The 25,213-nt window shown below is 41.8% G+C and overlaps 1 protein-coding gene across 1 annotated transcript in view; it reads right to left on the reverse strand.

Annotated features, from left to right (window-relative positions):
* The window catches only part of LOC120062268 (ankyrin repeat domain-containing protein 50-like), a 38,045-nt gene extending 21,584 nt beyond the window's left edge, over positions 1-16,461 (reverse strand). The window contains exons 1-2 of the mRNA XM_039012100.1: positions 15,388-16,461; positions 2,980-3,215 (exon numbers count right to left, since the gene is read on the reverse strand). Coding sequence (XP_038868028.1) covers positions 2,980-3,215; positions 15,388-15,890 — 739 coding nt within the window. The 5' untranslated portion in view covers positions 15,891-16,461. The remainder of the gene's footprint in view (positions 1-2,979; positions 3,216-15,387) is intronic.
* Between the last annotated feature and the right edge of the window lie 8,752 nt (positions 16,462-25,213).

Here is a 25,213-nt window from a genome sequence, read left to right on the forward strand (position 1 = left end):
TCGAGAACTAATCATTTGGGGTGCTGCAGTTCGCGAACGATATTGTGTTATTACCCTCATGCAATGTTTTACACCAAGTCTTTCATAATCTAGTCCAATTGCGGCCACAACTAGACCTTGTTTGAAATGCATCATAAATCATTTAGTTTGTACGCCTAGCAATCAACAAATGTACATTGTTTAAAGCACACTTGAACAACTCTGTCACAAATGACAGCTCTAATAAGCCCCTTGTAGTGAATGACATGTGAACGAGAAGCTTGTATAATCATGACTCTTACGAGTTTTCAGTTCATCGTTCGCCGATAGGGGTCCTGCTTGCTCTGGGTGTTACTGACTGAAATTAATGAAATGAGTTGAAACATTCATTATTTTGACTGAACGAGTTGAAGAGATCTGAATCAGTTAAAACAGCTGAACTTCCCATCACTAGTGTGTGTGTGTGTGTGTGTGTGTGTGTGTGTGTGTGTGTGTGTGTGTGTGTGTGTGTGTGTGTGTGTGTGTGTGTGCGTAAATGATGTATGTTGTGTATACTAAGTAGGCACCTGAGCTGAGCCATAAGGGAGACTAGGCATCTACCACCCTGCAGATTAAGTGTTTGAGCTAGTAATGTATCAATATTTACTGTTTACAAATGAACTATGACATTTCACCCCCCATCTCAAAATCGAAGGGTTTTGACCATTTGAGAGTTTTCACATAGTGATCTTCTCGTCTATCGCTTCGGCCATGCAGTGCGCCTCACAAAAGTGATTGCGGTCCTCGTTATGAAATGATCAACTTTACCTTGTATGTCGAAAAATTACCATATACACTCATTGTTTAAAGCAAAATTACCAAAACTATTGCTGATGGTATCCTCGAATACTCAAAACTAAATCTATTTGCAAGCCCCGTTCAGCACGTATAGCCAGATGAGAGTTGTCTCCTGTAGCGTACTTTAATCCGCCAAAACACATTTTCAACATAGATAGCAATAACCTAGCAAATTACATAGGTTGTCACTCAACTAATAAAGCCTATTATCACAAAATCCATGTAGCATTAGAATGCTGAAGGTGCCGTGCAGATGTGCAAGATCAAGAACAAACTGCCTGCCTCGCGTTGGTCAGCGCGCGAAGCTGGGCACAGTGCACAGTTTGACTAGGCTACTGATATTGCCTGGGGTTGTCCTGCATGCAAAATGATTTGGAGATCAATGATTGTCAACGGTTGTCACAGAAGATGAGAGGTATTTTCAGAAGGTTAGATAGAACGTAATATGAGCAACAACAAAAAATGTGAACCAGCTATTTGTAACGTTTGAATACATTTTCTGACAGACTCATGCTACATTTGGTTAGGTTTTGGGGTCCCAGGACTGCACTTGTGTCTTAAACATTTGAATCGGGGCGGGTGTGCATCGGTGAATCATTACATCCCTACCTTCCTCTCAGATCCATTTCAACAATGTAGCTGTGTGTTCTGTAGATTGATGATGGTATGAAAAGCAGACATGGCAGAGCTATGATTCATCAGCTGCTATGTCATGTTAAATTAAGACTGTTAGGCAGCAGGTCCAGGTCACTGGTGTAAACTGGTTTAATAAGAAATGAATGCAACTGCAGACCTTCCAGCAACTGTTACATTTAATTGTCTCGATGCAATGCGTCCATTTTAATTTCATATCTATTTTATGTCCATCGGAATTAACATGCCTGGTCCATAATAGGTTCAAAATATCGATTAGGGAAAAAAAATCCTCTAGCAAATTCCAGTTCATGTTATCGACGTACAAAAGATAACACTGCCATAGAAGAGCTTCCGGCAGGTTTCCAAAACCCAAAGTTTGCTTTTGATCCCTATTCGATCCCAAGTCTTTAACTGAGATCCAAGTTAGTATTTTTACATAGCGCATGTACATATATTAGAATCTCTCTAGACATGTATTGTGACGTGTTTGCCCAGCTACATTCATATTTGCAGTTATTTGTCAGAATATGTCAGCACATCGTCTTGTTCAAAAGTGCCAGCTTCCATGCATTAACCCTGTGCCCAATGCCAGAAACACTCACCTAAACTAGCCTTGCATAGGAATTCTATTCAGAAAACTAATTGTTATTGCCAACCACTTTCTGAACAGAGCACAGAATGAGCAGAGCTGTTTAAACGGGGTTTTACATAATGTTTCAAGCAGCAACAGGAGGGCATCTGAATTCCCCACATGTTGTGGTTGGAGAGGTAAAGGGGACACACACCCCTGCAGCTTCTGCAGCGAGTATTACACCCACGCTCTCTCTTTCTGGTTTGATTAATGCTACGCCAGCCTCTCTGCTCATCGCCCAATAGTGGGCTGGTATTCTGACAACTAGATAATGGCTGCTAGTTCGACTTGTCATGGCGTACAGAGCAGTAGTCGTTTTCGTAAGGCGTCGTGATATTTAGACGTTCTGTGGCAGGCCCTAATCTTTTTAGCATTTGATGATGTTAAAATGTCTTCGGAATTGGCCTTTTCTGAGCCGACTCGGCTGCAGAAAAGGCTGACATTTATCACAATACACAATAGAAAAGTTTGTATTGCGGAAGAACATGGCATAACCTGCTCAGTAAAAGTTTAAATATAAGTGAAAAGACTAGGCTTATGCTAGGATCGCCTTACAGAAAACACAAAGGAAATCCATATCTCTCTTGAAAAACATCAGATTAATGTATGCAAATAAAAGCAGTTAGAATTCTGTTTTCTTCTTCAAGGAGACAGACCAGTGTCAATACAAAATGCCAAATCCCCGTTAATTGTTTGTGTGGCCATGTGTTCTGTCTAAAGGGAACAACAATTATTTTGCAATACATTTTCCTCCTTTCGGTGATAAAACAAACACATTTTACAGTAATACCAAATACTGTACAAAAGCATCACCATATGGATCCCAGATATGGACCCCATCACCCTCTTCATTTGGGTGCCTGTATGAACTCACGCATTTTTATTTAGTTTTTTACCTGTGAACAGTTTGGTGATGGCCTTGTTCTGGCGGCGTGCTGAGCAGATGAGAAGGAGCCAGGGCGGGAGGTACTCGTGGTGGCTGGCCAGAAGCTCAGCGATGGTCCTGGGGGTGTCTGAGCCTGAAGACCTCTGTTCTCCCTCACCCAGCTGACAGCCTTCGTCGATGGAGTCAACAAGGAGGAAGAGGGCCTGCTGAGGTGGCTTGGCACTCAAGAGTGGGAGGAGAACACACCTTTAGGGCGAGAGAGAAGAGGAGAGAGATTTAGAACTCTCTCTGTGCACCTAACGCTTTCCACCGCAAGCTGATGCTGTTGAAGAGAGGTGAGGATGATTGCCGACGTACATCAACAAAAATAGATTTAATGTCGGTCTAAGTCACACGTTTGACTGTATCTTAGTAACTGTCTCTCTATCCACAGTTCAGCTTTCAGGCCCTTGACAGGCCTTGACAGTGCAAATGCAAATCTTTAGGGAATTGAAACCTGGAGTTATAGATAACAGGTGACATGCCCCCCCCAAACGCTTCTGAAAAAAATACTGGGGAAAACACTGGACTGTATGTACTGCATACATACAATCTGTATCCTAAATATTTGTTCTTAGCCGGGAGCTGAAATAACTGAATTTCAACTGAATTTCAATTGAAAACAGACAGAGCAGGTCCATATTAATCAAATGAAGACGTGACAGCTTACAAGGCCGACGACTGTCTGGAATAGCCAGGAAAATCTTTTGAAAGTCGTTTAAAAAAAATCGCTGTCTGTGTTTGAGCCTACACACCCAAAAAAACAGCCTCAATACACTGTGAATAATGTACAGTATTAAACCACATCAATCCTTGTCTATACTCACAAACCCAAGGGTTTAAATGCTGCATTAACCTTGAAATAACATGAGCGTGCAAGCCAAAGGGAAAAGTGAAGACCCCATTTGCTCGAATGATAATGTGTATTATGACTGCGTGCATAAATGCCATGAAGCCAGCATTGTATCTGTTCCCGTTTTATTTTCCCAACCTGCATGCTTGTGCTGGCAAAACGTCAGTGCCTGTGTACAGTACAGAGCTGCTACCCCCAGCCCGATTCCAGTCTTGAGACTGTTGTTTTGCTGTTGTAAATTACCGCCACCGCTACAACAGCGCTTAGTTATGCATGTCCCTCGCTGATCAAATTGGAGCCTTTTAAACATTACTTTTAGTCAGACTGCAATTCCAATGCAAGGGCTCAGCAAACCCTTTCCAGCCAAACCTCCCCTCCAATCCTCTATTTTCCAACAGCTCAATTTCTCAAGTGCAAGAAAAGGAGGGTAGTGCGCAGTCATCAACCTGCAAGCTCCATCATTACATCGCTCCATCTCAGAGAAACATGGCCGATTGCTCTTTCTGACGGCTGCAGCCCCACATCGAATCTGCAGCACAGACAGGAAAACCAGCCAAGAGGAATGCCAATCTGCAGAGTTTGTGTACGGCAAACAACTACAGCAATGCCCCCTGCAGACAAACAAATTCACAGAGACAGCGATGCGGGCCTTGTTAAAGACAAAGAGCTACTCTTTTCCTTAAAATCAACTGCTTTTCAGAACTGTTGATAACTGACTTTCCTGCAGGAAGAAGACAGGGGCTTGTAATGAGCACAACAATGGGCTGGGTGCCAGACTAACGTCCGAAGAACCTCAGCCAAATGATGAGTGTATTTGTGACGCATCCTTTGCCTCGTACGTTAACACTAACTATTTTGGTTGTTCTTATTCCGTCCTCGACATATGTAAATAGCGGAGACCAATTATAATTTAGAGAAAGAAAGAGAATGTGATATGTCCCTAATGCACCCGCCATCTGTTGTGCTGCAGTCCCCATCTTCCACGGCCCGGCCACATTGTGCAATGTGGGCTTCGCTTTGAAGTTTCAGTGAAGATGTTTAGGCCGACAGGCAGCACCGGGCACCTTACTCACGTCTTACACATTTACTGAGACGCTTTTATGGAGTGGGGGCCGAGCCTGAAATTTCCTTCATCATGCAATGGCGCAGGGAGACTGTGGCTCAGGTCCAATATACTGTGCATGTCCGGCCATGACAGCATTCTATTAATGGAAAAGAACAGCAGGTGGGTCAACTACTCACTGCAGAGACCCCATTGAAAAGCAATAGCGACTAGCACAGGGCCCACTGGAAACCTGAATGAGGCTCTTTAATTAAGAAAATTAAGATTTCTTCATTTAAAGATTCCATTTGGAGAAAAAGCCTGCTCAGCTTCTTTGCCTTAGTCAGGAGAGCTTAGCAGAAAAAGACGGCATGACAACAGCTGACTCATGGCCCCATCAGGGGGTGGAAAATGAAAAAGCAACCAGCTCCCAATTTGGAAAATGCATATTATTAATTTATGCATAAAGCATGGTGTAATTCCAGTCATATTCTCCTAACGAATCAACCTGATAGAGACAATGTGAGGGGTTCTGCTGGGAGCAATGTGGATTCTGAGAATTTAGCAAAATGGCAGCCATGACACAGCAAGCGCTGTTACTCCATTGCATTAGCAATTCTCTCACTTCCTCCAAAATCAGAAAGGAACTCATTTTATTCCCTCTTGGATTGAGTGATTTCACAGACTTACATTGACGGTACATGTTTCTCAGCTTGTCATTGGTCAAGGACAGCGAAAACAAAACCAACAAGAAGTGGTGCAACAAAAATGTATGTAAGCGGTTACAAAGAGACTTCAGAGTGCTTCATGAAAAACGAAGCACTTTTCACACCGAACATATGCCATATTTATGCAGAGGTGAATTGGTAACATGCCAACTACGCTGGAATGAATAATGCTCGAATTTTGTCAAAGAGGAGTCAAGAACGTACAGCAAAGTGTTTATAAAGTGATGGGGCTCTCAGACATGTCAACACAACACAATGTGAACTGGTGCTGCAGACAGGGTAAAACCATGTCTAAAAGCTCAAACAACTGCATCTCCACAACCCACAAGCCTCTGCAAGCAGAAAAACATTTTTTTACATTTTCTGATAAACTGGCATAAAGCTATTCAGTCCACATTTCATATCTCCATGGGCCCCCCCCCCCCGCCCCCTCCTCCCTGCAGTAGCGAGGATTAATGGATTGGTTGACTGGATTTACTGAATGTGTGCTTTTAAACAAAGCATTTTCTGAATTGCAGCATACTGTTTTTCTCAGGGGGAAAAAGTATGTATAAATGGTGTAAATGCTACTAAATTCAGCAAAAAAAGAAAACGTCCCTTTTTCAGGACCCTGTCTTTCACAGATACTTCGTAAAAATAATAAAATAACCCATGCTTTTTCAATGAACCATAAACAATTAATGAACATGCACCTGTGGAACAGTCGTTAAGACACGAACAGCTTACAGACGGTAGGCAATTAAGGTCACAGTTATGAAAACTTAGGACACTAAAGAGGCCGTTCTACTGACTCTGAAAACCACCAAAAGAAAGATGCCCAGGGTCCCTGCTCATCTGCGTGAACGTGCCTTAGGCATGCTGCAAGGAGGCATGAGGACTGCAGATGTGGCCAGGGCAATAAATTGCAATGTCCGTACTGTGAGACGCCTAAGACAGCGCTACAGGGAGACAGGATGGACAGCTGATCATCCTCGCAGTGGCAGATCATGTGTAACAACACCTGCACAGAATCGGTACATCCGAACATCACACCTGCGGGACAGGTGCAGGATGGCAACAACAACTGCCCGAGTTACACCAGGAACGCACAATCCCTCCATCAGTGCTCAGACTGTCCGCAATAGGCTGAGAGAGGCTGGACTGAGGGCTTGTAGGCCTGTTTTAAGGCAGGTCCTCACCAGACATTACCGGGCAACAATGTCACCCATGGGCACAAACCAACGGTTGCTGTACCAGACAGGACTGGCAAAAAGTGCTCTTCACTGACGATTCACGGTTTTGTCTCACCAGGGGTGATGGTCGGATTCACGTTTATCGTCGAAGTAATGCGCGTTACACCGAGGCCTGTACTCTGGAGCGGGATCGATTTGGAGGTGGAGGGTCCGTCATGGTCTGGGGTGGTGTGTCACAGCATCATCGGACTGAGCTTGTTGTCATTGCAGGCAATCTCAACGCTGTGCGCTACAGGGAAGACATCCTCCTCCCTCATGTGGTACTCTTCCTGCAGGCTCATCCTGACATGACCCCCCAGCATGACAATGCCACCAGCCATACTGCTCATTCTGTGCATGGCAAATCTGATGCAGTCCATGAGCAGGAGATGTACTGCAGTATTTAATGCAGCTGGTGGCCACACCAGATACTGACTGTTACTTTTGATTTTGACCACCCCTTTGTTCAGGGACACATTATTCCATTTCTGTTAGTCACATGTCTGTGGGACTTGTTCAGTTTATGTCTCAGTTGTTGAATCTTGTTAAGTTCATACAAATATTTACACATGTTAAGTTTGCTAAAAATAAATGCATTTGACAGTGACACACACACACACACACACACACACACACACACACACACACACACACACACACACACACACACACACACACACACACACACACACACACACACACACACACACACACACACACACACACACACACACACAAGAACTAGACAAATTTAAACCTGTTTGCTTTTTCAGAGCTTAACAAACAGTGATGTGGTGTTCTTTTTTTCATTTCCAGAACACATAATTTCTTAATGAAAGTTGATACCGAAATGTAGCCTATTGTACGATATAATTTTAGAACAGTAGTCACCAAATTGGCGTATCTCCAAGGCATTCCTAGTCGATCGCAAAACATTTCTATGAAAAACACAATGATAAAGACTTGCATTCCTGTCATGCGCTGTTGGCAGTAGGTGCACTTGTTTCAGCAGCCCTGCGCGCCGGTAGGCAAAGTGTTTCATGTGTCTGAAGGTACAAACTCTGCATACTTGGCATGCCCAGAGAGCAAATCAAGTGCACATATATGCCTACCGCTAGCCAATCAGATTTCTCAGATCACTGTGTCTGCAGCTTCCTCGTTGATACTGTGATTTCAAAACGTCTAAAACCATGGCTAGTGAGAGACTTTCAACAAATACTTTTTAAACACTTTTACAAGCCATAAAATCTACTTCTACCCTCGCGGTGTGACCTGCACTGCAGCTTCAATAAATGAGGCAAAGTGTATTGATAGGCTTGTGTTGTAATTATTAGAGGATGTGTGTTTTTTCCAATCGGTAGGCCCAGTAGAACCGGCAGAAATGGTGCAGTGTATTTTAGCCTTTCGTAGTAACTTGATTCAAGGTGCAAACAGCAAATTAGTTGGCTTAAGGACAAAAAGAGCATCTGGTAATGGATGCTGCAAAATAAAATAAAAATGTTCAGGCTTCCTAGAAAATGTAGTCTAGAGTTGTCTAATAAACAGTGCTCAATAGACAGCTCAGTTAATGCAAGATAGAGACAGAAGTGGCTAGCGTATACAATTAAATAACCTGCACAAAAGCAACTTATTTTGTGCTTTGGACCAAGAAAACAAAACATGAGTTCAATTTGGCATAAACCGAACATTTATTTAAATGGCTTAAAAGCAGAAAAAGAACACAATTTAAGATAGCTGAATGAACAAAAACAGGTTTAAGCCCTACACTAACCCCTGAACGCCCAGACTAGGTGTGTATTCCCGGGTCAGACGGACAGTTATTCAACACTGTCAGTGGGATCTGAAATTTCATCCCTTCCAACTCCACGACCCCCTACGCCTTCTTCTATACCACTGTTAAATTTGACTCTGGGACACGCTACACAGTACAGGGCATGCTAGATGTCTGACGAAGTCTGATGACGCAGACTGTCGGGACAATGAGATGGTCTCCTGTATTTCACCCTGATGAGGAAACACAAGAAAACACAATGTGCCAGACAAAGCGTAAGTAACTGCCTCCCCTCCCATTCACTCTGGTCAGAACGAGAGAAGAAGAAGACTGATAGCCTGCACGGCATTGCAGGATTGACATCCTCTGAGAGCACAGAAGATCAACCGCAGCTGGGGCTTTCATTTCACATCACTTAGCGACCTCCTAACGTGCGCAGGCAACACCTCAGTTAACATTTAACCCGTTCGTCACGCAAACGCGCAAAGGGGATCTGATGCACATGTTTGGGCTTTTTAGTGCGATAACACCCCCTCCCATACCCGCCGCCCCTGTATGCCAAGTCAAAGTGAGGTGGACAGAGAGGCTGGCTCCAGAATGCTGAGTCATCGCGGCATCCTTTAAAAAGTGGCCTAATCTGCGGTGAGTCTTTCTGCAGCCGAGCAACGCATGAGGGGCGCAGCCTTTCATCTTCCATTAGCATCCTCTTTTTTCACTCCAACTGCCACTCTGCAATCCCCAACAATCCCCAACGCCACTAGCAATTACAAATTGAAATTACTACAATCAGAGTCAATGTACTGGTACAACTTTACAATAAGTGTCCCTTATAATAATGTATTTCCATGGTGTGCAGGTACAGTGTTATCCGAGTGAAGGTGAACATTGTTTCATGGTACTTACCACTGTTGCACCTGTGGCGTGCACAAATTCAAGAATTTGCCAATACACTCAGAGTTGAGATGCATTTTTAGGATATATGATCATGACAGGTTTGTGAGGTTAGGACAACCATGTGTGACACACCACCTGGATTCGGTCTTACGTAGCAAAATTTGAAATTGTGTTTTTTTTTATTTTTTTTACATTGGATAAAAGTAGAGACTCAGAGCTACAAAATGGTATATACACTGCATTTTTGAGGAACAATGGGAAAGTAATTCTGCTTTGAAAGTTGATAAACTTGTAAACTCACTTTTGAGAAAATGGCCTTTGAATGTTTTGGTATCTAGTGAAGAGCTCTTCTTTGTCTACACCCATTCAGCATTGTTTACACCCTCTTAAGCTTTAGCCCCACCCATCTCGTTTCGCTCTTGGCGTTCAGAGCGCACACTTGGCGCTCTGGCCGATGATTAGTTAACCTCTGGATAACATGAAAACAGCTAGCTAGCTAGGTAAACAATGAACTAAACTAGGTAAACAAAGCGTAAGATCACACACGTCACGTACCGTTAGCTAACGAGCCAGCCAGCGAACGTTAGCTAGCTAAGGGCATGTAAGTAGGCATTTCACTGTAAGGTCTACACCTGTTGTATTCCGCACATGTGACAAATAACATTTGATTTGATTTCAAAACTTGATCCTCCAGAAAGTGGAGAGCAACACTTATGCAGCTCCACTACAAAATACATTTAAAAAAAAAGATGAGTTCGACATGATTACCAACACAGACTGACCAGCTCAAATAGACAGAAGCGTTCTATATGGCAGACCAAACAGAACTCCTCTCTCGGCATGTCCAGCCCACTCATTATCTCAGCCAATCATGGCTAGTGGGAAAGTTCCTGTCTTTTTCTGTGGCTTAACCAACAAGGCTCATAATTTAACAATTGTATTTGTATTTACAGATGGCATACAAGGTTGTTATTAAGGCACATGAAAGTTCATTTTGATAAAAACATATTTTTTACGTTTCAATTGGCTCTCCTGTGAAGTCGTGACTTGCGACATACGCCAAGTTTCCTGAATCAGGTCACATATGTCATGAACATATAGTGTCAGCAGAGTTTCAATAGATCCAGGTAGGGATGGGTGATACGGCCTAAAAATCATATGTAGATTTGTTTAAACTTACGGGTGATTCAAAATATATCTCTATCTTTTATTTATTTTTTTTATTTTTTTTTACAATTTCTCTAAATAAGATTTGTTGCACAATTAAAGGTAAATACACTGCATTTAAAACAGTCAGCAATAATCTAATGAATTCAGGGCTTGTTACATTATACCTAGGCTAAATGTTAGCCTTCCACAACCCACTAATGATTAAATTGGTTTCAAAAAAAAAAAAATGTTACTGCTTTTTTGCCATAATCACTGATCTTGCTTTCAAGTCTCTCTATGAAAATGCACTTTTTGTTCCAAATTTAACCAGAACCATGCACAATGACCAACTTCTGGTAGCAGGCATTATAGAAAAATAACAAAGGTATTACAAACAATCTCTCAAGCACAAGCCCACGTGCTACTGAATAGTCAGCATTGATCTATTTGCTTACTTTTATAAATACACCTTCCTGTCCGACACTTTGTTTAGATGTTGAAATCAAGTGGCCTACCTAGTGAAGAAGATGCTTATTCCTCAATATGAGATTGTGATGCCAATTGCGTCTTTCTATGCTCATTACACATTTAAAAAACAAAGACTAGACAGCTAACACTAACAGTCTGTGGCGAACATCCTGCTAGTGGTACGTGGTACCGCAACGTCGTGCGTCACCAGTGGTGGGAAAAGTACCCAATTGTCATACTTGAGTAAAAGTAAAGATACCTTAATAGAAAATGACTCAAGTAAAAGTGAACGTCACCCATTAAAATACTACTTGAGTAAAAGTTTTAAAGTATTTGGTGTTAAATATACTTAAGTATCAAAAGTCAAAGTATAAATCCTTTGGCACAATAGTTACCAATAGCCAGTACACACTCCAATACTCAGACATAATTTACAAACAAAACATTTGTATTTAGTGAGTATGCCAGATCAGAGGAAGTAGGGATGACCAGGGATGTTCTCTTGATAAGTGTGTGAATTTGAAAATTGTCCTGTCCTTGTAAGCATTTGAAATGTAATGAGTACTTTTGGGTATCAGGGAAAATGTATGGAGTAAAAAGTACATAATTTTCTTTAGGAATGTACAGAATAAAAGTTGTCAAAAATATAAATAGTAAAGTAAACAGATACCCCAAAAAACTACTTAAGTAGTACTTTAAACCATTTTTACACAAGTACTTTACAATACAGTGCTTGACAGAAACTGAGCATTAATTTTCCACAATCATGTTCATTGATACTCACGTACAGTATGTGAGTTGTTGGGAGTTGAGACAAAACAAGCATATCGTTAGAAGGTTAAGTTATCCTCTAATACAGTTAAATAATGTCTCAATGTGTTTCGTTGTCCATATGACCGATTCTGTTGGCCCAAACCTGAAATTCAAATAGCGAGTTGAAACTGCGTGTTGTCAGTAAGGAAGAAGTGATCTTTCATCTTTGTTGTTGTGAGTGGCATGGGGAGGGGCTTGGGAGTCTGTGTGGGAGTGGGAAGGTGCACAGTACTATCACGTCCTGACCATAGAGAGCATTTATTTTCTATGGTGGAGTAGGTCAGGGCGTGACCGGGGGGTGTTCTAGTTTATTATTTCGATGTGGGGTTCTAGGTTTAATTTTCTATGTTGGTGATTTTGTATGATTCCCAATTAGAGGCAGCTGGTAATCGTTGTCTCTAATTGGGGATCATATTTAAGTAGTGTTTGTTCCCACCTGTGTTTGTGGGATATTGAATTTTGTGTTTTGAGTTTGTGCACGTAGCATCTCGCTAGTCACGGGTCGTAGTTTATTGTTTATTGTTTTGTTTGCTAGGTTTCACTTTATAATAAATATGTGGAACTCTACATCCGCTGCGCCTTGGTCCGTCTCTACACACGACCATGACAAGTACACAGCGCAGAAGGAACAAAAAAAACTTGTTTCTTGCTATACAGGCATTTGGAACATTGCGCTAGAACATACATTTGAATTAATCTAATTAATTGGATATATCGCCCAGCCCTACATCCAGATCGCATCCATAATTTACAGAGTTTCTGAAAGTTTCTCCTTATGTTACTAACAACATCTGAAGTGCCGCATTACAGTAGACGAAAAGCTGCATATTGCTGTCAAACTTGATTTGTAAATGTTAGCAACAAGCTAGTCATTGCCTACAGCCATTGCATGTAGAAAGATTTAGAACATTACCTTGTTCTGCTAGCTGTAGGCCCATGTATTAAAAAATATATATATACACTACCGTTCAAAAGTTTGGGGTCAGTTAGAAATGTCCTTGTTTTTGAAAGAAAAGCAAAAAAAATTGTCCATCAAAATAACATCAAATTGATCAGAAATACAGTGTAGACATTGTTAATATTGTAAATGACTATTGTAGCTGGAAACGGCAGATTTTTTATTGAACATCTACATGTTATTTCAATGGACAAAAACATGTTTTTTTCTTTCAAAAACAAGGACATTTCTAAGTGACCCCAAACATTTGAATGGTAGTGTATATATTTTGACTAATGAGTCAATTTAATTAAGTGGCTAATGTTAATTTGGAGGAAAATAGAAATCTAATGTTTGGAAAAACTTCAACCTTCTTAGCAAAAGGAATATAAAGGAAAAAAACATTGACGCACTGAGTGAACAAAATACTGCCAAGAAACTCAAACCTGGTTATCAGATTCAAGCCATGATCACTTTCCAAGGTTCCTTTGCTCCCACATACAGATTTGCCTGGCAGTTATTCAAACTACTGCACGCTCATTTAAAAATCCCCCTTACAAACAAACCCCAAAAGCTCTCACCTAAACAAAAAAAGAACCTGCCCTTTCAGCACATTTCCCAGTGCCTTGAGCTTTTAGAGTGCCCACATGACTGAGTTTATTCCACCTATTTATTTGTGCTCTTTTGTCCTGAGGAAAAAAGCTAGACATGTTGCAGGGAGACAATTTCAAATTAATTCCACTGTTAGTACTCTAGTCAAAACATGGTAGAGGCCATTGCTAGAGGGAAAGCATGTTGCAATTAGATGACATGAGTACATTTGTGAGATCCCTTTGTATATTATCAAGTTTGTGCAGTTTTGTTGGTTATCAACAGTCCTATACGGTGCTTGAATTCCCCACCACCCACCTTCCTCCCAGGTTTTCACACTTTGTTGTTGTTTCTATAAAGATTAAGATTAAAGGTATATAACTTGTTCTGGTGACTACAATAGCACACACACTGGTGAACGGAGAGGACGGCAGTGCATAGGATGGAGACCAGGTTGAACCAGGTTTAATGTATTGACACAACCAGTGATTACGATCAACAAACATGCTTGTTTGGCCAAGGAATTTGGCCAACCCCTCTGGCATTCACATGCTGGTAAGGTTTTAAAACAAGAGTCTGAGGTCAAGGCTCCTCCAGTCTTGTTTACCAGGAGCCTAACCTTTACGAATGAACACACTATTATTCATTATTGAGCAACAATATAGCCTCGTTTTTGGAACATGTTCACCTGAGATGAGATTCCATTTCTAAAGTAAATTAGGGGAACCCTAAGTTTGGAAAAAGAATACACTTTTATAATCCTCCATTGCTTGCTTTGCCTATTGAACATGTCAGAACACAAAGATAGAGCGGTGGATATTGGCTGTGATACAGATCTTCCACTTCCCAACTTTCTGCAACCTGATAGGATCTAGTATTTGTGTACAACAGTGCCCAAGATTCTTTTACACCAGAGATGGTGATAAGACATTCTCCAGAGTGCATATTTACTCCACAAACAAAAGGCTGTAATCTTCGTTGGATAAGAATTCTGTCTGTTGTCCACAGAGTCTGAACCAAACCTCAAGCGGTAAAGAAATGCACTTGTTTAGGCCAGGCTGGGATGTTGATGCTGTCTGTGAGAAGCTTTTCATTCCCTTGACACTGACCAGAACTGGACCTCTGTCTGTCCACTGGTTGTTTATGTCCCCATGTTAACCTGCCTTTATCTCAAATTTCACAGTCAAGTCCCAGGCATCAATAGTGGCCTTATTACTATAATAACTGACACAGGGCTACTTCCTCAGCTTCTTTTGGGAAAGATGTAAAAGACCAGGGATATCAATGAGTCCATTGGCCATTTAAAAATGATTTACCTCGCTGAACGTTTGACCCACTTTCCCGGTGTGTGATGTAGAGATGGTGCAATAAGCATCACCAGATGGCCAGACAAGAGGCATGTGTGTTCAACACTGCATTCCATCCCATGTGTGTATAGTATAGACTGGTTGACCCATCGTGCTGACAAGTCGTGCGAGTAGCATACACACAAGGCACTTCCTTTAAAAATATAGGTTCAAACCCCTTTTAAAGCCCCAGTCTTACAGAGAGAAAAGTCTGTGTGGATCACATTATATGACCAAGCTTGATCCTGTACGGTACTTTGTTTCACATGTGCAGCCCACATCTTCATATAGGGTAGTCAGTCACACACTTCCAAGCAGTACGTTCTTCCCTCCAGGCAACTGAGCCTGGGTGCCACTGAAAATAACTGATCTTTTTCTCAACTAAGGGCTAGTGGGGACAGTCCCACAGCATGCCACAGCACGGTAAAACAACAACACAAACACTATGTCAATGGGTAGGGGGACAGAGGACTGCTGGGGTAGGGTTAAGGGAAGTGTGTGAGCAGTAAAAGTGGGAGGGGTGGGGTAAGGACAGGGGGTTGGAGGGAAGGGGGTGGGGCAGCAGGCTTCACCTACCTCTTGAAAGCCTCAGTGGGGTTTCTCTCACACTCCCCGGGCTGCAGGACGCTCTGCACCGCTGGATCGCGCACCTTCTCCTCGTAACCCGGCAACAGGCCGCTCCGGCAAATCTGGGCCACCAGACCTCGGATGAAGCCGCCCAGGCAGAGTGTGCCCGAGTCGTCCGCCCTGCAGAAATGGAAGGCCAGACTCTGCTGCTGCAGCCCCCGATGAGTGCCCTGGGCTGAAGAGGGCCACAGGAGCTCCGTGCTCAGGGCCGTCTTCCCACTCCCAGGCCCCCCCACCAGCAACACCCCCCAGGCGGTGGCCTTCGCAGAGCCTGCTGCGGAGCTGCCGCAGGGGTTAGATGCGCCAGTGCCGGAGGCACCGGCCTGCTTGCTGGGAGTGCTGGTCAAACCACTCAGGCCATTAGTCTTTTCCTGGAGACAGTGCTGGATCTTGTGGAAGACCCACTCCCTGCAGTAAAAGCGCTTCCCCTGCAGCAAACTGGTTTGGGCCATTTTGAGATACTGCTGTTCTGGCTTTTCCTCATAGGGCTTTCCTTGCCCTCACATGTTCAACCCAGAGTAGGCCAGCTGTAAATTTGAGTATCCATTTTTTTGCCTCCACATGTGCCTTTCCAAGTTGATCGCAGCTGTCCTTAGTGTGGTGATAAGGCCAGTGTGCAACTGAAGCTCCCTTCTGAGAAAACAGAATGGCTGTGGGCAAGAAAAGCAGTTTTTGGGACGTCGCTGAATATCTGGGGCAAAAAAAGAGTCACAATTGAGGCTTGCACTGTACATTTTCCACTAACTTCTTCCATGGCTTTCTCATTGGCTGGACTGAATGCTCAGTGTTATTCCAGGTTTGTTGCTTTAACATGGTCTTGTGCATGACAGGGCACAGTGCTTTGAGTGCATCCACTATCAAACTCAACCGATGCTTGATAAAATTAGCCCTGAGAGTCAGTGATTTGTTTCCCTTGATACATTTCATATGGAAACTGGAGCGGGTATATAGTTTCCATTACATTAACATTTGAGAGTGCCAGAGTTGTGTTGGTCTCTCCAATAACATTGATTGCCTGGTCACTTTCCTGGAATAAACAGAAGCTTGCTGTAAAACACAAAATCAGATTACAGATTCAACTTTTATCTAGCCTATACAATTACACAGTTCACTCTCATTGGAAAATGCATAGCTTTAAAGAATGGGGGAGCGTGTTAATAACACAGTAGCTAACAAGACATTGTAGACGGTCCACACTCTTGGATTCTTGGCAAGGTTTCGTTCAGTATCTCTAACCTACTCATTGATCTCCCTTCCTTCCTAGGTGGCTTTAAATCGCAAACATTTCACATCCGGGGAAAAAAACTCCAAATGATTGGACCCCCTTTAATCTGCATACAGCGACATTAATGTTCCCTATCCCACGATGCAATAATGACTAAAATAAATAACTTAGAAGTGTGGTTTCTTTTCAGATCGCCAATACAGCGAGTGTAATATGTCTATCAATTTAAAACACGTGTATTATGTCTGGTAAATGTTATTCACCTTTCTCTTGTTTTCTAGGCGCCCACCTCATCGCGTAACCAATAGCCTGCTACAGCGCTCTCATTTAGGAAATACATGACAAAGAGGCAGTTTTAAACTCATTAAAGAAATGCAAGCGCAAGCAAAAGCCTACAAATATGTATTAGGGGTAAACTGTCATAGGTATCGATGAAAAGTGGGCCAAAGACTGGTCGGGCTACGCCGTCTTTTGTATGACAAAAAAAACCTCACCCATTTCAAATGAAATAGAATTTAAGACCTTTAGTGAGTCTAAAAACCTACACGATCTAAAAATAATGGCATTCCTACAAACAAAGAATAGGTCAATGAGCTGAATGCGGTCCTTAATCTTGTAAAATACAATGTAGAAAGTGTTTTTTAACTTCAAGCAAATGTGGAACGTTTGCCCATTTTTCAATGTTACTGTTTCAAATACCGTATAGCCTACGGCTTCTCACCTCTTGCCGAATCCCCCTTTTCATTTGGTTGCTGTGTCCGTGGTTAAACCATTTGTCTCTCGAACCAAATGCTATGCTTTAAAAGCAATATTTGATTTGCTTAATCTATTTCTAAACCCAATCTTCGAATTTTTCCATCAGCGTCTTTGCATTTCTCTTTCTTTCAGCAGCCGCGACTCCTCCTGCTATCCAACACAGCGCTGCAGCCTACTATAGTTAACCAGTCTCTCAGCCTCCAAACATTCTAATATTCTATCTCTTGCATTCAGAGCACACACGCAGGATGGACGCAAAGTCTGATGGGAATTAGAGTTTTATAGGTACCTAAGCCGCCATTATAAGGGCCTTAAAATAATAAACACATTGACTTTCTGCATTATAGAACATCAATAACGAGTGTAAAGTTTTGAGTTGAAACCATTGCAGCAGTTTTTCTCTTTATTTACATAGATGTTTAACAATGCTAAAATAATGTTATTACAACAATGTTGCGTAGAGTAAAAAGTGACTGTTTCAGACATTTCCACACACCTTATAATCACTGATGAAGGTTGACCATTGAAATAAAGGCAAAACATAATTACTTTGCAGTTCGAACACATGCTTGCATATTGTGATTAAAACAGTGTTGCTTGTGCCTGGTACATTTTCTCTTGCAGATCACACTGAGTCTAAATTAGTGTTTTAATTTTCTAGTAAATACCTTTCCTTCTTGTAAAAGCGTTGCCTGACTCTCACCATCTGGAGAAGGTATGTTTATAGAGATGCCCCCCGTGGACACAACAGCGAGAGATAAGCAAATCTATATATTGAACCCAGCCTTTCTCCCATAATCACACACATACACACTAATCTCTCCTCTGTCTATTCCTCCAGTGCTGTCAACCTCTCATTAAAACAGTATGCCATGCAGTTTCTCTGCAGAGAAGTAGGAATCTGCGTATCATCTGGCTGTTCACACAAAAATGACAAACACAATCAAATCCAACAGCACCATTCACGCCATAGAATCAACATCTGCATGGCACTATTGTGAGTGAAGAGGGGTTCTTAATGTGCACTGCACTCCATTCCAATGTCAGCTGGAGTTTGTGTGTTACGAGTCCATTCCCTTAAGGTGTGGTAAAGCTGCAGGTTGCTGTTCATACCATGCACAAACTGCTCAGTGGGGGTATCCAACAATGCAGCCAAGCCAATCTGCGAAATGTGGGTAATTGCAGCGATTTCCCCTCTCTGTGCCAGTTAAATACCAATGGGTTAATTTTTGCCCAAAACACAGGCTTTGGCAGTCATTGTGTGCCATAATAATGATTATCCTTCGTAAATATGTCAAACATATTTAGATTAAATGTGGCATCAACAGTGTAACCCACTTGGTGTATACTGGTTGGCAGCGGGTTATTTGTTTAGGGAAATTGATGTAGACCGAGAGCGTCCATGTCTTTGCTATTTTGTATTTCTTACTGAAATGTTAGCGGATGCTCTACTGCCCTGTAAAAAGGTTGTGGGTATATAGGTATCTTAAACACACACTGAGCCCTTCAGGGCCTGAGAGGGTAGGTTAATGGGTTACTGCTGGCTCTTCACATTGCGCCTTCTTGCCTCGCAATGTAAGGCATAAATAATGGGACCTTTAAAATGGCAATGAAAACAAAAAGATATTGTTTTCAGGCCATTTGCTGATGCAGAATGCAGATCTAACATTTGTAATATAATGTATCTAAACACTAAAGATAACAAACAAAGCCCAAGTGGACTCCAATTTGCATCCTACATTAGAGTGAATCCACTTCAAGCTTATTCCACTCAAATAGTACAGCATGCTTTCCAAAATATATGTTTTTTGCACGATCATGCATGCAAATCAATGTATTTCACAGTGAAGACAATGTAACAATGATGAACAGTAAGGGCATTGAGGGATTTTTTTTTACATGAAATATCGCTCGCAATCTCTGAACAGTCTCTGAGTAAAATGCAATTGGCAATCACGAATCCCAGCAGCCGGTCAGCGTGTGAATAATAATTTGCAATCACTCGATGTGGCTCCTTGATTTGAGCATGGTCCAAGAACAAGTACTCTTTTTAAGGTGTGTGTGTGTGTGTGTGTGTGTGTGTGTGTGTGTGTGTGTGTGTGTGTGTGTGTGTGTGTGTGTGTGTGTGTGTGTGTGTGTGTGTGTGTGTGTGTGTGTGTGTGTGTGTGTGTTTATTACCATATTTACCAAATGAGAATATCCCATTAAAGGGACATATTTAGAGACTAATGACATTTGGGTTGACGCTAGCGACATTTTGAACTTTTGCATAGAACATTTATGCAAAAATTGCCTGCTATAGTGCGTTTCCATTGAACTGTCTCATGTCGATAAAAACAGCTGGACGTAATGACAAAAAAAAGGACAAAAAATGCAGTGTTTCCATTATTCATTTAGGCAAATTGTGCATTAATAAATAGTTGATAGTCTGTGCCATGGTGAAACTTGCACTCCTGCAGCCTAGAGCTGAAATAATTGAATGGTTAAAACATGAATCTGCCAACCAAAAAAGTATGGCGTAGCAATTCAGGCATTCTTGAAAGTCAAGACAATCCTTGGCTTGTCCTGCAAAGAAACATAATTTGTTATAGTTGAAAAATAGATTTTGCAAGCAGTAGGCATTTAGAATAAACTGTGGAGTGGAGCTTTATAGTTACGTGATGATATCACGTGACCCCGCGCACCTTACAAATGATTTGGCAATCATTTATTCTAAAAACACAGTTTCCATCAACATTTTTCTCAATAAAGAAAGTGAGACAAAATACAAATCCAACCCTGTCGAATGGATAAAAATTGTGTCGATCTTTAAAACATTTCTCCTATAGCTGACATTTCCACTACATATCTTTTTTGCAACATTGCTTTTGTCTAATATACCTGGGTCAATGGAAACCTGCCTATTGACATGACCTTCTCCCATCTTCTCTAATTGTAAATATGAAAAACACTTAGATACAAGCATGTATTTTAACTAACATTTTATCTTCTAAAGACTTGATATGTTGATATGTTGATGATATGTTGACACTACTTCCTTGCTGTTGGACCATTATTGGAGCTAAACATGTTTCATGTGTTACGCTTTCCTCTCACTGTCAGTTAGAAAAATCCTTGGAAGAGTAAAGTCCTCAGGGCTACAGAAACCAGTTGAGAGAAACTCAAGCGGCATGATTCAACAGAGTCCTACGACCCCTCAAACAACGAGGGCAGTTGGCATTTTCAAGGCGAGCTCCACTATGTTTGAGGTTAAATATCATTGTGTTTCGAGGACCATGATGAATTAGCTGCCATCAGGACAGGGAATTAAAATGCAATAGGCCTACTTTTTGTTGTTCTACGGTGTGAATTCACCTCAACTGACATTATTTCGTTAGACAGGATGTCAGAAATCACACCAAGGCCAAGCCAGGCAATTAATACAACATTTAATAGCGTAAACCTATTTGGTTCACTTTCATCCATCTACCTATAGTGAATTTAGTTTTCTCTTGGAAAATAAGCTTTTGTTCCTTGCCATCATTTTGTTTTTGAAAATAAATAACCATCGCTGCCCCAAAGAAATCTAGAATTGGAGAATAATTCTGTCCCACTTGGCACACACTGGTTGACTCAACATTGTTTCCACGTCGTTTCAATGAAATTGAACCGATGTGGAATAGAAGTTGAATTGACGTCTGTGCCCCATGGGGTCTATCACTTTATAAGACAGATTCACCCCGCTCCTGGACCAAGTTGACTCTTTGTACAAGGTTGTCCAGCAGACTGGAACTAACAACAACTATTCTCTGAAATATTAATATCCATGGAGTTCAGCATTCAGGCAAACATGTGTGATGCATTACTAGAGGGGGAAGTCTTCTGTCTCTCTCTGTGCCTCCAGGCTACATCTCCCACTATCGATGCTAAATATCCTGTGACTTCCCAGAGCTACTATTTGTCCCACAAAGGCCCTGTTTACTGTGTACAAAATATATCCACTCTTTGTCCTGTTCTTGGAGTAATCACTGATCCGACAAGGTTTGATTGGTCAAAGCAAGGGGATGGAAACTACACTATCCATCCACGTACAGATCGGTGATGACTTCAAGGAAGGATACATTTAAAAAGTATTGAAAGGGGGGCACTACATTTCATGCATCCCACAGTGGACAATGAATAGAAGGTTAATTCACTGAGGTAATGCTTTTAATGGAGGCTTTTAATGAATTGCTGAGTGTGGTTTTAAAATCAGTGTTGCAATTTAACAGTCATCCATCATTCTTATTCTTTCCCTATGAGACACAACGTGTGGTAATTACAATGGCTATGTCATTGTAATTAGAGCAAGGGTTGTACGAGTCAACACTCATGTAAAGGTACCCTCATAACAAACAAAACCAACTGGTTTACAGGGATTCTACCACAGCTCTACTCCCAAATGACGTACCCAAATTCTCATTGTAAATTCATAACCCCTTGAGTGCTGAATTATTAATTCTAAAATAACAGAAGAAGACATCAAACAATAACATGTCATCTTCAGACATATAGGACGTGGAAATTGGATCGTGAGAATTGTAAAACAATGCAGATTTTAATAATTTATAAAGACTTGGTGGAATCGAAGGCCTAGTGATAGGCCCCCAGACTGCGGTGGATACTCATAATAGAGTATTAGTTGTCTGTTTCTATGTCGCTCTGACTCCTTTGAAAAAATAACTGCTTTGTCCCTGTGCATTTTGCTTACCTAACCGGCTCATCCAAGAGCTACAAGTTTCACACCTCTCTTTACTTCCTTACTTTCCCCTTATTAGATCTATGAGATAGGAGCGCCTGTGGAGGAAAAATATATTGTGCAATGACTCTTTTTCATCATAGTGTCCCTTGATACAAACCCAAAGAAGGAAAAAAAGGATGTTCACAATGAAAGAGCACTGCATTCTCTCTGGGTGCGGAGTGATGCCCTCATGCAATCTTTCTGGGTGCAGGGTGATGACATCATACAGAGAGAATATACTTGGTGCTTCACTACACCGTGACACCATTGTTTGCATGGTAATTGACACCATTAGGATTCCTCACATTGCACAAAGGATTAGAACTCATTTAAGTATTGGTTAGAATATGTAAGAAATTCTAGTTGCAAAATGGATCTGAATGGAGGCCAACAGGTTGCGAGTTGAGGCCTTTGTTGGCCAAAAAGCATACAGTAATTACTCATATATTACTAGTAATTAGAAATGCATTATGAGCATTCATGTAACATTAATAATTTGGGTCACAAGGTCTGCAGCACTGCTGGTTTGCATCCTTCCCCACTAAACAGGGGTTGATTCAGACCTATGGCACCAGCAGATTAGACTTTCTGGCCAGCTGGTGATATAAATAAATCAAACCAGGGAGAAATGAGGCATAATAAGTCATTTGATTAGAACTCTTAGAACTGCAGAAGTGATTAGGGGCGGATGGATACCTTAGCTGCTTCTCCGTCCAGACAGTCCCACTTCCTTCCCCTTGCAGTGACCTCCAACTGACCTGTAGGTGACCTGGCTATCTGTTGTGTTGCCACACTGCTGTCCAGTTTAACGACTGGTTCAGCTCCCAGCACGTTGTGTTTGTGCAGGCCATAAAGTCTGAGGTCGCGAGCTGCCTGTTTTTATAGTTTTCCTGGGACAATGTGAATTTGGTGCCATTTAAAAAGGAGAAGGATGCTGGGAAGGATCTCCACTATAAGAGAGAACAATCGAAAATGTGTGAGAAGACAGGCGACAAAGGTTTTAATGTCTCTTGCATTTGTCTTATTAGCTTAGTCTGACTATCAAGGTTAGTGATGACTGGAGAGAGACCATCAGGGATACCTGCACCATGGTGACCCTCCCAACAAATAGTCCAGTTACCGGAGAGGCCGAGGTTGTACCAGGCGTCATGCATTCTCTGATTAACCACGCACACACACGCACACGCACACGCACACACACACACACACACACACACACACACACACACACACACACACACACACACACACACACACTCACACCAAGAGGTCAAAGGTTGCCACACTTGCAGAAGTCTTAATATGTTTAACAGAACCTATGACTAATTTGATGGTTTAACAACCATTGCCTTGCCTTCCACTGGGAGTCAAACTTAAGCATGCCAAATGCCAGTGCAATAAAACTTACATGATAGACACAATGCAATGGAAAATGTTTAGATTCAGTTGTTGATTTGCAATGTTATGTATATAACACTTCAATTACACCTCAACAATTTAGACTTATCCTCGTACTGTTAGGGTATGAAGTGTTTATTTATCACTACCTTAATGGATAGCATAATTCTACCCTCCACGATTCCAAGGCTCCGCACTAGTGTTGTCGGTGTTTTCAGAAATAGACATGATGCCTACATCGCTTCTCTCTCGTTAACCATGTTTCAACCTACCTTCACTGTGGTTTCGGTATTGCTGAGGAGATTACACTGTCAGGCCCTCTTAAGGTAGCCATTCACAGGGTGACATTTGATTTCCCTTCCTCACTATGCAATTACTGCCTAAACTGGGCTCTGTCTGAAGCCTTACCAGGTGCTGTTGGAAATTGTTTGTTTGGCAAGAATTCCATCCGTTCAGGGAATACCAACATTACCAACATTATGCACTGTTAGGCCATGGCTGAACATACTGTATATCGTCATGAATGTGGCCATGAATCCATGCCATTTTATCTCATTAGATCCGAACTGCATTCACAGTGTAGGCTACCCATCTGGCCCTGGTACAGTACTTCACTGTACAGTGGCGTCAAGAATGGCCTGTTGACAAATGGACCAGGTCTACTGGAGCTCTTCCATCACTTATTTTACTCCCCCTCAAAAGGGGCAAAAGCATGTTGGCTACAGAAAAGCTCGCTTCATGTCCAGATGGCCATGCCATGTCGTTGAATGGTCTCCAATGAGAGTGAAAAAAGGGTGGTTTCTGTCATTTTTCTTGTGCAAGGAAAATTTCTACTTATAAAATGTTGTGTACTCAACAAAACAGTGTTCACCACGTAAAACAGAAAGAGTAATTTTAATTCAAACATGCTTTTTTTATTATTCATTTAGACTTATTGCAGAACCGATCACCCTCATTTATATGAACCGTCCATTCTGAGTGGGAGAGGACGACAAGGAATAGGGGGGCCTCAAAGCTGTGGAACATAACATGACTACGTGGAAGCCAGAGGAAGTGGCAGAGGAAGTGAGATCCTAGATCCATGTTGTTCTCTGGACCATCTGGAGATATATGGAAGCCAGTCATATGGCTGTGCTGTGCTGCATAGGTGGAAGAAAGAGAACATATGGCTTGTGAACCTCACCAATGGTGGTCTATGAATGCTGTGATATCAGGATTTCAAGCCTACTCAAACATGTTCTCCTGCTCGTTAGAAGAGAGAAGAAGTGGAAAGAGGGTTAATGAAGGATTTCTCACTGTCGTTTTGTTCTCTGTGGTGTTGTGAAGAGTTAACAAATGCAAATCGTGTTCATGGATCATTTGATTTCCAGGCTTTATCTCGCTACAAGCCAACAAAATTCCCGGAAAAGAGTTAATGTGGCCGAATCTATGTCAAATGTTTCAACTGAAGATAATTTTCATGTTTTGCCACACGATGACCATTCAATAACGTCATTGTATCTTAAGCAAGCCTAGACGTTTTCCCGGTGTCCACACGTCATTACTAGTTGGCGACATTGTGTCACATGAATGTGGAGCAAGAGGTCACCTCGACTGGAGGAGTGCGTTAGCGCCAGCGCTGAATATTGACACAATAC

Source organism: Salvelinus namaycush, chromosome 17 (genome assembly GCF_016432855.1).
Source record: "Salvelinus namaycush isolate Seneca chromosome 17, SaNama_1.0, whole genome shotgun sequence".
NCBI classification, from domain to species: Eukaryota; Metazoa; Chordata; class Actinopteri; order Salmoniformes; family Salmonidae; genus Salvelinus; species Salvelinus namaycush.